We start from the raw sequence: 13,181 nt of genomic DNA, 5'->3' as shown, positions 1-13,181 counted from the left end.
TTGTATTTTTTTAATTAAATATTCGTCGATTTATTGATATTTTTACATTTATATATGTTCGGTATTACCGTGAGAATTGAATCGAAACTTTCATTATATTGAAAAAAAATCTATAAAATAAAATAAAAAATAACTATCAAAATTTCACTAATATAAATCTAATATAAATAATAAATATATTAATTTATTTAAAAATCATAAAATATTTATTTATCTATTCAAACATCTTTTTTGGATTTTTTGTTTTAATAAATTTTCATAAATATTTATCGACATCCATATTTATTGCGAAGTTTTTATCAATATTTCATAAAATTAAGACTTTTATATTTTTATCATATTTTAAATCTTGCTCAAAAGCAATTTTGACAAAAATAAAATATAATTTTCAATAATGTAAAAATAGTCCATAAAAAAAAATTCCTTCAAACATTTTTCTCCTTTCCCAAAAAATAATGTTTATTTATTGGTTGTGGATCATAAAAAAGTTTATTTGTTCGTTGTCAATTTTGTTATTAAATTTGACTCAATCATCAAAATAAACTCAAACTATGGAATTGGCTTCAATTATATTTCTCACTTCTTAAAAAATTATTTGAAATCTTGAAATTTGATTGAAATCAATTAGTAACTAATATATGGTAGATGTCAAATTTTTGTATAAAAAAATTCGAACCATAGATCGCTTCAAATATATTATATGTCAGTTAAATCATATTCTCTTTCGTACATATATATGACACGTTTTGAAGGGAAAAAAAAACCTACATTTTGGGATTAAAATCAAAATATTATATCGTCTTCTAATCTTTAGAAGTTGAAAAGACTAAATTAAATATTTAAAACTTTGAAGACCAAGATGGAATAAATAGTAAAATCTATAACCGAAATGTTTGTCATTATTTTTAGAGTAAATTTTGTCCGTTCAAATTTGAGCATTAAATTGCCCTTAATAATTAGATAAACGTTAAAATGTAAATTTTGTAACTGAAACTTTTGAATTTTCTAAAATTCATAATCTTCTCAACACAAAATTGAAATTCATATCTAATAAATTCAAAGATAAATATCAATCTATACTCTTAAATGTTGGAATTATATTAATTTAAATCCTAAAATAAGAATTGTATCAATTTAAAAACTTTGAGATTTGTACCAATTTAAATCTTTACTTGATAATTATATCAATTTAAACACAAAACTTTCATAAGTATATCAATTGAAATCCTAAATTTTTATTAATATATCAATTTAAATTCAAAACAGTCATAAGTGTATTCAAATAAACATAATTGAATGTTTAAGTTGATACAATTATGAAAGTTCATAATTTAAATTGATGCACTTATAAAAGTTTAGGGTAAGTTGATACAATTATCAAAATTCAGGGTTTAAATTGATACAACACCCAAAAATTTAAAATATAAATTGATATTTGTTCTAAATTCAATTATTGTTTTTTTAAAAAAAAAATCTAAAAAAATTAGAGCACAATCATCCGTGTGAGTGGCTCTTTATTGTCGTTATTTATTTCTAATTTATCGCTTAATTTTATTAAAGAAAATTAAAGATGGAATAACAGTAGGAATTCCACCAGTCTCTCAATGTGCCGTATTTATTTCTTTGTTCAGAAGCAGAAACAAAAATTTTCTCAGTAAACAAATTGTTGCTTGTGGCTATGGTTGATGTACGCTCCTGAATCCCAATCTCCTCGTTTGCCATCTTCATCTTCATCTTCATCTTCATCCCATTTCTCGTATCAAATCTTACCGACAGAAGGATCGACAACAATGATTGTGAGGAATTTGGTGCTGTTTATGCTTTTTGTCACTGTCATTGCTCCGATTGTTCTTTACACTCATCGTCTTGGATCCTTCGATTTTTCCTCCTGTAAGTTCCTACTCTCCATTGGATTTGGTGTCATGTTCTTAACTACTTTGTTACTCAATTTTGTTTTCCCCCCTTTTTCTCAGCGAGAGGTGAATTTCTGGAAGATTTCTCAAGCTTTGTAAGTGGGATTCTCCGATTTTCTCTTCATTTTGTTGAATTACATGAATTAATAGTTGCATTGTTGCTTTTTTTGTTCTTCACAGACTTTAAGCAGTCATTCTGAACATTTGAATATACTTCCTCTTGTAAGTAATTTCTTGTTGTTGCTTTCTATATCTCTTCTGTTTGATTTCCTGCTCGGCTTATTTCTGGATTTAACTTGTAGATCCTTTCTTATTCGATGTTATTTCTTGTATCAGGAATCCTCTAGGACTATTAAAGAACCGGTTGGAACTGTGTATTCTAACAATACAGCTCATCCAGAGCCTGATGCGTCTGCTATTGAGCAGAATTCAACCGACGGCCAAGGCTCAGCTCATGGTTTTCTAATTTTTTTTTCCTTTGAATTCAACATTTTCTTATTTTGTCTTTTGCGTTTGTATAATTTTGCAAATCTTATCGTTGCAGATTTGCAATTACCGAAATCGCTGGAGTATAAATCTACTCGTGCACTGTCAACTACGAATGAGAACGTTAGTTCGATTAGAGAGAATCACATCAGGCAGATCACCGACCAACCGGGGCAGCAGAATCGTAGCAAGGGCATACCGGTACAATCTGACCCTAAGCATGCGAAGGTAGAAAACACTACAGAATTCACTTGACTAATGCAAAAAGTCCTTAATGCCTCTTAAAATTTGGTTAAAGCGCTTCGCTTCTCATAAATTTCTGGTCCATTTCTTTTATTGTCATATTTTTGAGAACTAAGAAGAACGTTGATGGGTCTGGAATATAGAGAACAGTTCTTCCTTTCATCATACCTTTTATGTTATGAATGGTGCAGGAGAGCGGATTTTTCTTCTTTAACTGTTTTGTTGTAATTGATAAAATTAGTACTCGTCTTTCCTCTCTACATTTTTATTTCAGCTGGATGAAAGTGGGAGATAAATTATTCTAGACGCAAGGTCTTAGTCACGTTTATTTTGGACTGTTATCATGTATACTTCTATTCTTTGTCCTAGACCAAAATTAGTATCGATAATACTTTCATAATACTCGGAGGCTATAACCACCGATTATTAAAGGAAACATATGTTAAATGCAACCCTTGCTGGATCAACTTGGTATTTTATGGAATCAAAATTTAAATAATGCTGTCCAGTTGCAAGTGCGGCTACTATGTTAGTGTACTAGCTTAAGGACTAAGTTCTGCTGTCTTCTGCAAGCTTATATCAGTACTTGGTAATTAAGAATATTACTAACTCCGGTAGTTAACTATATGTGATTCATTCTGGTTTGTTGGTCTTTATGATCGTTTCTGATTTCATGTTATTCATTCTGGTTTGTTGGTCTTTATGATCGTTTCTGATTTCAGTATTGATATAATGATTTTCTTTTCAGAAACAATTATATTCAGCGTGCATGTATACATGTACATCTCCAGTAGCTTTTTCACTCGGCTCCTTTCCTTCTATGGCTTGATTTTCCAGGAAAGAAAACATGAACGACAATCCATCCAGTCCACTGACAAGGTTCGCAAGGCAAGAGAATCATATAAATCAGAAAAAGATGATGATGAAACTTCTGCACCAAATGCCAAAGTTCAGTATCTTAAAGATCAACTTGTCCAGGCAAAACTGTTTCTTTCCCTTTCAGCCACAAGGAATAATGTTCATTTTATTAGACAACTACGTCAACGGATGAAAGACATCCAACGCATTTTAGGTCGTGCAAATAAAGACTCAGAGCTGCCCAGGGAGTAAGTGTATTCCTCTGAAGCATGTTAATATTTGGCATCTTGTATGGCATTTTCATATTTCACTTTGTTCCTTTCAACATTCTAATTTGTGATAATTTTGGCTAGTAGTCACAGCTTCCACTATTTGATTGTTTAACATACCTGATAAATGCAGTGCCCAAGAGAAGTTAAGGGCAATGGACGAAACATTGGCCAGAGGAAAGCAGATTCAGGATGACTGTGCTTTGATGGTAAAAAAGATTCGAGCTATGCTGCAGTCAACAGAGGAGCAGCTACGAGTGCACAAGAAGCAAGCATTGTTCTTGTCACATTTAACAGCAAAAACACTTCCTAAGGGCCTTCACTGTCTTCCCTTACGCCTGACAGTTGAATACTATAGTTTGAATTATTCTCAGCACCCGTTTCCCAATCAAGAAAAGCTAGAAGACTCCAGTTTGTATCATTATGCATTGTTCTCAGATAATGTATTGGCAGCAGCAGTTGTTGTGAATTCAACCATTGCTCATGCAAAGGTATATATATCTTCTACCTATAAATATAGAAGTTTAATGCTTAACAAGAAAAATGAAAAGACTATGAATGTGTTTTTAGATTTTTATGCTCTGTTTTCCCTGGACGGGAAGAGTATGAATGTAGCTTCGTTGCAACATCACAACTTACATAATTTCATTGAAATTTGACAGGATCCCTCAAAACATGTTTTCCACATTGTTACAGACCGGCTCAATTATGCTGCAATGAGGATGTGGTTTCTGGTTAATTTGCCTGGAAAAGCGACTATTCAGGTCCAGAGTATTGAAGAATTCTCGTGGTTAAATTCAAGTTACAGTCCAGTTCTCAAGCAATTGGGTTCTCCATCAGCAATAAATTATTACTTCAAAGCTCATAGAGCCCATTCTGATTCAAATATGAAGTTTCGGAACCCAAAGTATTTATCAATCTTGAATCATCTCCGGTTTTACTTGCCAGAGATATTCCCAAAACTGAAGAAGGTGCTGTTTTTGGATGATGACATAGTTGTGCAGAAAGATCTTACTGGCCTTTGGTCCCTTGATCTGAAGGGGAATGTAAATGGGGCAGTGGAGACTTGTGGAGAAAGTTTTCACCGTTTTGATAAGTATCTTAATTTCTCAAACGAGCTCATATCAAAGAATTTTGACCCTCGTGCTTGTGGCTGGGCATATGGAATGAATATATTTGATTTGGATGAATGGAAGAGGCAGAACATAACTGATGTATATCACACATGGCAGAAACTCGTGAGTTTTCCAATATTAATTACTTATCTTTCCCTATCATGAATCTGGTCCCATCTGTCTTCTTAAATGTTACCTTTTGCTTCAAATGACAGTAACCATTACTTTTTTTTTTTTTCGAAGGCTTGTGGGACTCCATTGGATTCTTTGCTTCCCCCTGCTGTCTTCTTTCTAAACTCTTTTGTAATTATAATCTTGTTCATATCATGGCCCGTTGGAACTCTTTTCTTTAACCCTTAGCCTTTTTGGAATATCTCCTCCCTTTCTTTAAATGAATCTCTTTTTCATCCGTGTATTTCTCAAATCTATAACTTTTTTTTAAATTTATTTACAAATTTGGTCCCTATGGTTTGAGAAAACTTAGAATTTAGTCCTTATAGTTTGATAAAATCTCCATACATAGTCTCTACTGTAGGGACTATTTATGAGTTGCAATTTAACCTTCTTTTAAGCTTCCCATTTCTTGTTGCACCAGAATCATGACAGACAATTGTGGAAGTTGGGAACCTTGCCACCGGGTCTTATAACATTCTGGAAGCGCACACATCCTCTTGACCGATCCTGGCACGTTCTAGGCCTCGGATACAACCCTAGTGTCAACCAGAAGGAAATCGAACGAGCTGCTGTCATACATTACAATGGAAACATGAAACCTTGGCTGGAGATAGCCATACCAAGGTACCGTAACTATTGGATGAAGTATGTCGATTTTGACCATGAGTACCTTCGACAATGCAATATTAATCCATAAAAAGGCACCTCAAAGCTTTCAGACTCATATAGTTCTTCAGATGGCATTTTTTTCCCCTTCTTTTGTAAATGAGTCATTTTTAGGTCAATTCTTTATATAGAGATACCTTTTTTTTGTCTCCTTAAAGTTAGATCCTGTTGATTGAGTAATCAATCATATTATCAGTTATATTTTGGTATTTTTGAATGAGTTGTATTGTGGGTAAGTGGGATCCCAGATGTAACTCAAATTTGTAAATGATTGAGAGTGTTTTGTTTTTCCTTGAAATTTACTCAGTGGTGCACAGGGTAAGAATTCTCAAAGGCAATGTAATGTGTACAATAAATTTTGCTAACAAGATATATAATTGTGTTTTATTTTGTGACATAGTTTATTAACATTTTCATGTGATGATGGATGATGACTAATAAGGACTGGATTTTATGACTTCCCCCTAATTCAGAATAAGTAGGCAACATGAATCAGTCTAACCTGAATTCTTTTATGTGAGCTTGATTGAATATTGTTTAATTGTCTAAAGAATCGTGTTCAATTGTAGTTCTTGTTCCATCAACCTCAAAATTATAAATTTGGTTCTTCCACTCTACATATTGTTAAAAATAATGTCTAAAGAAACTGTTACTTTGAAGGGTTGAATTTGAAAAAAGAAAAAAAATAAAAATAAAATGAGAGAGATCAATCAAGGTGAGTGGCGGATTCAATTCTAAAAATGGAAGGAAGGAGAAAAAGTTGTATTCTTGAAAAAAAAACTAAAAAAAGTAATATTCCTAAAAGAAAGGTTTAAACATGGCGCAATTAATTAGTAACAACTCTTTAAACTGGGTAGGATCTTACAAATACCACTTTGAAGAAAGTGTTTTTGATCTAAAAAAAAAAAACAAGGGTCAAAGGTCGGCCAATGGGACACTAAAGGATAAACTTCATTGTCGAGAGAGAAACAACCTGGATTATCAGTTAAGTCCCCTGAATGACCGCTCAATAAAAAAGGAGGATAGTGTATCTATTATAAAGTTAGCTTTCTAGACATAAGAAGTTTGCTTTTTCTAATGTGTATTTAGAATTTTAAAAGGTAAAATACACTTTTGGTTCATGAGATTTGGTGTTAATGTCTAGTTGGTTCGAAGGTTTCAAAAGTTACACTTTAGTCCTTGAAGTTTGAAAAAATAGTTCAAAAGTTACACTTTAGTACTTGAAGTTTGAAAAAATAGTTCTAGATGATCTTTGAATTAAATTTGACCGTTAGTTGACTAACGAAAAAAATAACGGACAAATTGAGTGCAATTTTTTTCTTCTTTGTCAAATTAAACTTACGTGACTTTATTTATTTATAAATATTTTAATCTCTTTGCGTATAAATGATTGAAAGAATCATAGTGAGTGATAGTGAGCGAACAACAATGAAGGAGACCAAATGTATTTGTGATCTCCATGAAAGCTTGCTCTTGCTCCTTCAATTTTGAGTTGTTCATAAGAAGATTTATAGTAAATTTAAACAACAATGGAAGTTTCATTTTTTTTTTTAGAAGACAACAATAGAAGTTAATAGCAATAAAATCACATAGAAAAATTTGGAAACTTTATTCATCTCTTGAGAACACATATCTAACACACTTGTACCAATACATAACAGATGACTAACAATGGGGAGCACAACAAATGGCATAATAGGCACCAGTTGAAAAATGTACCCACGAGGGGAAGAAGAAACCTTTGGGAGAGCCAGAGAAGAAAGTCGAAGAGGAAAAAAGAATATAAAGCCTAAATTATAAAAATTATTACGAACATGTCATTTTTTCGTTAGTCAACCGACTTTTAAATTTAACACTGGAACTATTTATTTTTCAAACTTGAGGAACTAAAGTATCGTTTTTTAAACCTCAAGGATTAAATAGACGTCAAAACTAAATCTCAATGACAAAAAGTGTATTTTACTTAATTTTAAATTATTTGTAATTAAATTAAAAAATGGAATCAATTGACATCCTAAAAATCAATAAAAACAAAAAGTGAAGTGATTGTCAATATGACATGTTTATTTCTTTGTGTTTGTCAAATGAAAAGAAAAGGGAAAAATACGCTTTTGTCCCTAAGTTTGGCATAATTTTTCGATGTTTCTTGGATTTCAAAATGTTATTTTTAATCTTTAAATTTTTTAGTTTTGTTTTAATTTGCTTATGAAGTGTCAAGATTTAAGTTTAACTTCAATTTTTCATTAAATACACACTTCTCTGATTTGGTGTTAATATCCCTTAATAGTTTTTTTTTTAATAATCATGAAATTAAAAAAAATAGTTTTAATTATGGTAAAAAATAGTAAAATTAATTAATTTTAATCATTCTAATTTTTTTAAATTAATTAATAGCGATTCATGGTAAAGACGATGAGATTTAGTGATAATTTGAGGATAAAAGTGCAAAACCTTGAAACCTAATCAAATTGAAACAAAACTTAAAATGTACCAAAAATACTGTTTATAAAATATTCCTAAACTCTAAAAAAGAACTTTGAAGATACCTGTTACCTCAAGTTTTGAATGAAAGTCTTATTTCAAAAACACCACCAAACTTTCGAACGTATAAAAAATATCTTTAAAATATATAAAAAAAGTTAAAGAACACATTTACCATTATTATATGAATAAAAACTGTTAACGCTCGTTGTAAAAATAACTCTATAATAAAAAAAAATACTCGAACGAATAATATAATGATCAATTCGTTTGAAGTCTTATTGAGTTTGAAAAGAATTGATTTGATAATAAGTTACATAGACGTCCTTGTTTTTTTTTCCTACATAAGTGTCATCATTTTTTTCTCTTATTCATCTAATTTTTTAAGCATCAAAATAAAACTTTAAGTTAAACATAAAATTTCACGAAATCTCACAAAATTTTAAGATTGAAAATTTCCCTTAAAACAAAAATGATAAATAATCCAATACTATATATATATATATTACTAGTATTCTTTTTCTTCTTTTTATAGTTTACACTACTTTTGGACAGTTTTATTTAGTTTTTTATTTTCTTCAGACAAAAAAATGTAAAATGGAAATGAGAGTAAAGGATTATCGAATAAGAGGAGAGGAAAAAGAGGAAAATAGAGAGTAAGTAAAATAATATTAACCATTTTTGTTCATACAGTAATAGTGAGAATATTTTTGAATTAAAAGTAAATATATTTTTGAACTAGAAGTATACAAATATATTTGACATAAAATATACAATTTAAAAGTATTTTGTATAATTTAATCTATTAGATATGATATAAAATAATAAAACCAAATTGACATATACTCAAGTTAATTAATAGTTTTTAAAATTTTGAGAATTAAAATAAACATTTTCTTTAAAGAAAAACATTTTAGAACTTAAAGCCAACCCTCCTTAATTTTGAGAACTATAATAAAAAATAAAGACAAGAAAATAAAAAAAAGAAAATGGAAAAAAAAAAGAGAAAAGGCAAAAAAAAGGATTTAAAAAATAAATTATGTTGTTATTGATGAAGTTAGATAAAAACTAAAAGAAGTATCGAGATTTTGGAGGAGCGACTTTTCAACTTCTTCTTCAACAGAAACAATCGAAGCCAATTACCCAACGAAAAGAAAACGGCCAGCAACTTCAGCAGACGATCGGTTCAGCAGCGGAAGATCCACCATGGCCATGGAGGACGAAGCTCAAATTATGCTCATCTCTCCGGCCGACCCTAAAGGTAGTCCGGTCAAGGACCAGCAAGCCGCCGGTGTCGGCATCCTCCTTCAGATCATGATGCTCGTTCTCTCTTTCGTTCTCGGCCATGTCCTTCGCCGCCATAGAGTCTATTTTCTTCCCGAAGCCAGTGCTTCTCTTCTCATCGGTATCTTCAATTTCTTTTTCTCCTTCGTACTTCCCAATCTGATTACGCTTCTCAGTTTGGGACTTACTTGACAACTTACTATTGCAATTTATTCTTTTCTGCCTAATGTTCTTTCTATTATTGCGATTGTTTTTTGTTTGAGTTATTACCTCTCCATTTTTCTCCCTTTCCTTTAATCACTTGTATGTCAGGTTTAATCGTCGGCGGGCTTGCCAACATTTCGAATACTGAAACTAACATCAGGTTCAATATCTTCCTTCTTTCCATCTGCCAGTGCCGACGTCTCGTGTGGCCGGAATGAGTTAGCCAAGTTTCCTCATGTTCTACTTCTGCAGGGCATGGTTCAACTTTCATGAAGAATTTTTCTTCCTTTTCCTTTTGCCTCCGATCATATTATATCCTTCACTGTCGTAATTTACAAACCAATTAGGTTTTCTTTTTTTGTGTTCCCCATTTTGTCTCCTTAACACTCTTGCTTACTCAGTCAGGATTCAGTCTTTCACCTGTAAGTGCAATTCTCCAACCAATGCTTCCCTGTTTCCCTGATAAGTTTGTTGAGTCTAATAGTGTAGTTGTCGTGTTATCATGCTATTAACTGAATGTTGCTGCTTATATAGAAGCCTTTCTTCTCAAACTTTGGGGCAATTGTGACGTTTGCTATCCTGGGAACCTTTATAGCCTCGGTTGTTACGGGTGGTCTTGTGTAAAACTTTTCTTCTTTGCCTTTAGTTGCAAAACCCTCGTTTGATGTACCCTTGCTTTTATTTTTAATTTATGCCACCATAATGCGGTTTCTGTTGCAGTTACCTTGGTGGATTAGCATTTCTCATGTACCGGCTTCCATTTGTTGAATGTCTTATGTTTGGTGCTCTGATTTCGGCAACGGATCCTGTCACTGTTTTGTCCATTTTTCAGGTGTTTGTCCATTTCTTAAAAGTATATATCATGGATTGTTAGGATTGTGGAGGAAATCAAACTGTAAACATGAAAAAATTCCATTAAAAGCGATCATATCTGATTTCTAGTAAACTTATTTGATCTTGAGTGGGTTGATATCTTATCTCTCCCTACTTTTTTTCCTTTCTTCTTCTCACTCAGAAGTTACTGTCCTATCTTTCTTAAAAAAGTTCAGCTAGATTCTGAAGAGTTTCCTTGTAAGAATTTAGTTACATCGAGTTTCAGGATATGTATCTTATATGAATCTAAAAATGTACTTGCAACTGTTTAGAATGTAAATACATAAATTATTATTGTATGCCATTATTTGGATTTCATCATGTATCTGCCTGAATTTTCATTGACAGCATATGGTGAATGTAAAATTTTGTATATGATTTCTGAAGTTTCATTGACACCATATGGTGAATGTAAAATTTTGTATATGATTTCTGAAGTTTCATTGACACCATATGGTGAATGTAAAATTTTGTTTATGATTTATTGTTTAATTAAGTAGTTCATCATTGTCATGTCATCACTCTAGGAACTTGGCACAGACGTGAACCTTTATGCTTTGGTGTTTGGAGAGTCTGTATTGAATGATGCCGTAAGTTTTACGTTTTGAAGTAATTCTTGATCTTGGTTGAAGATGACTTTATTTAATATTTCTTGTTCTCATGTTGGATAACGGCAGATGGCAATTTCCTTGTACAGGTATGTGAAGTAATTGGTTTGTTTCTTGCATTTCCATTGCTATAGATTTTATTCTAATTAGAATCATCTTTTGCAGAACAATGTCCTTGGTTAGAAGTCATGCTTATTCCGGAAAAAACTTTTTCTTTGTGATTGTTCGATTTCTTGAGACTTTTGTTGGCTCACTGTCAGCAGGTTATCTTTCTCTTACCTTGTCTTTAAACAATCTTTTTTTGCTCTTTTTCTTCCAAATCCATTGTATTCTACAATTCTAGAGAACTTGTGGGAAGCAATGCGTTAATATCAATAGGCATCCATGAGGATACTGAAAATAACTCTAGTTAATGTTGTGAGAGTTGGTATGTAACTGCTATTAATAGCTTGTTGCTAATCACGTCAATGTCGGTTGCTGTTCAGTTTCTTATTAGTTTATTAATTAGTTGAGTAGTTATTGTTAATTAAGACTTAACTTGAGTTACTTTATTATGAGCTGGTTAAATAGCAAATCCTAGATGGTACTACTACTAAGGATACCCTTTTGATTTGGGAAAAAAAAATTCTTCAGTAACCTTGGAAGAAGGAAAAGGCACGGACAAATAATCTTCCAAAACTTCAGTTTAAATGCATCATACATTATGAAGCCTACTCATCATCTTCTTTGAGTATAAAAATGGCTCATTTATAAAGAAAAAAATTCAGATTTGTCAATCTTCCAAGACTAGAATTCTGGCAAAACAGGATCAGCTATCTTGTCGTAGGTCATTGAAGACTTCTGAATTCTGATATACCCATATAACTATCAAAACATCAGGGTTCTTTAGAAGACACGTTCATCTCAAAGATCTTGTGCTGTTTACTGCTTGACCTTGTTTTGTAACTTTTTCTCAACAATTAATGCAGTTATCTTGATTACTGAATAAATAACTGGAAGTTCTCAAGGATATTTATCATTTAATGCCTGTGGATCTGCAGGTGTTGGAGTTGGATTTACCTCTGCATTGATATCCTTTTATGCTCAATGCTATCTTTGTTGCCTGGAGTTGTATTTGTATTATCATTCTACTTTTCTGATGTCATGTTGAGCCTTAATTCTCAGAACCTTTTTAAGTATGCAGGATTGGACATTGACAAGTAAGCTCTTCACGCTTTAAGAGCTTGTTGATTACCAAATTATATTGCATTCTTTTTTGTACAAAAACTTACCATAAGGTCCTTTGAATTTTCTGTATCTGAATTTGCTTGTTCCTTTGTCCAGTCTTCAAAATTTGGAGTGCTGTCTTTTTGTTCTTTTCCCATATTTCTCGTAAGAAATCTTCTTTTCCCCTCAAGTTCTATAATTTTATTGTAGTGACCTTTCATGTTTATTGAGTTTAGCATGGAATCTTTTACTTTAGGTACATGCTCGCAGAAGGTTTTGGTTTGTCTGGTATTGTATCAATATTATTCACAGGAATGGTGAGTAGAGAGAGGACAGTTTTCTTTTCTCTACCTTATTTTTGTTTATTGTTCTATATATTCTTTTCAATGCATCCATACAATTGTTGATGCATGTAATATTTGATGGCCTTTTTTAGGTGATGAAGCATTATACATATTCGAACTTATCACAGTCTTCACAACAATTTGTTGCGGAATTTTTCCACTTAATATCATCTCTGGCAGAGACATTTATGTAAGGGTGACATGACAAGTTTTTATCTGGCCGTAATCGAGGATCATTTACCCACTCGATGCCACAAGCTTTTTTCTCACTTTTTTTGGCTTTTTTCTTCCAGATTTATATATATGGGCTTAGATATTGCAATGGAGCAACATAGCTGGTCACATGTTGGATTCATTTTTTTCTCAATTGTATCCATACCTTTGTTGAACAGTCTATTTTTACCATTTTTCTTTATTTATATCAATTTCTTGTGGTTCCTTAATTTGCTCAATGTGC

At 31.8% G+C, this 13,181-nt stretch overlaps 2 protein-coding genes across 5 annotated transcripts in view; both read left to right on the top strand.

Annotated features, from left to right (window-relative positions):
• Positions 1 to 1,571: 1,571 nt before the first annotated feature.
• Positions 1,572 to 6,119, top strand: LOC120083229 (putative galacturonosyltransferase 4). Its single transcript, XM_039038890.2, has 9 exons — positions 1,572 to 1,890; positions 1,974 to 2,008; positions 2,094 to 2,135; positions 2,250 to 2,370; positions 2,458 to 2,627; positions 3,480 to 3,748; positions 3,903 to 4,260; positions 4,432 to 5,007; positions 5,480 to 6,119. The coding sequence occupies exons 1-9, from the start codon at positions 1,686 to 1,688 to the stop codon at positions 5,753 to 5,755; spliced, it is 2,052 nt and encodes a 683-aa protein (XP_038894818.1). The 5' UTR covers positions 1,572 to 1,685; the 3' UTR covers positions 5,756 to 6,119.
• A 3,139-nt stretch (positions 6,120 to 9,258) lies between these two features.
• Positions 9,259 to 13,181, top strand: part of LOC120083244 (sodium/hydrogen exchanger 6-like) — a 48,282-nt gene continuing 44,359 nt past the window's right edge. Inside the window, exons 1-15 of one of the 4 annotated variants that reach the window (XM_039038914.2) lie at positions 9,259 to 9,610; positions 9,802 to 9,853; positions 9,946 to 10,005; positions 10,091 to 10,115; positions 10,228 to 10,313; positions 10,414 to 10,525; positions 11,094 to 11,156; positions 11,244 to 11,263; positions 11,340 to 11,437; positions 12,215 to 12,243; positions 12,342 to 12,373; positions 12,498 to 12,545; positions 12,637 to 12,697; positions 12,817 to 12,914; positions 13,018 to 13,093. In XM_039038914.2, the coding sequence (XP_038894842.1) occupies positions 9,412 to 9,610; positions 9,802 to 9,853; positions 9,946 to 10,005; positions 10,091 to 10,115; positions 10,228 to 10,313; positions 10,414 to 10,525; positions 11,094 to 11,156; positions 11,244 to 11,263; positions 11,340 to 11,437; positions 12,215 to 12,243; positions 12,342 to 12,373; positions 12,498 to 12,545; positions 12,637 to 12,697; positions 12,817 to 12,914; positions 13,018 to 13,093 (1,059 nt within the window). In that variant the 5' untranslated portion in view covers positions 9,259 to 9,411. Of the gene's footprint in view, positions 9,611 to 9,801; positions 9,854 to 9,884; positions 10,006 to 10,090; positions 10,116 to 10,227; positions 10,314 to 10,413; positions 10,526 to 11,093; positions 11,157 to 11,243; positions 11,264 to 11,339; positions 11,438 to 12,214; positions 12,244 to 12,341; positions 12,374 to 12,497; positions 12,546 to 12,636; positions 12,698 to 12,816; positions 12,915 to 13,017; positions 13,094 to 13,181 lie in introns of all 4 variants that reach the window. The other 3 variants (XM_090316289.1, XM_039038915.2, XM_090316290.1) reach the window with 3 other exon arrangements.

The sequence above is a fragment of the Benincasa hispida genome, chromosome 8 (assembly GCF_027475165.1).
Source record: "Benincasa hispida cultivar pf3 chromosome 8, pf3_genome.v1.1, whole genome shotgun sequence".
NCBI lineage: Eukaryota > Viridiplantae > Streptophyta > Magnoliopsida > Cucurbitales > Cucurbitaceae > Benincasa > Benincasa hispida.
This window is presented reverse-complemented; position numbering and strand designations above follow the sequence as displayed.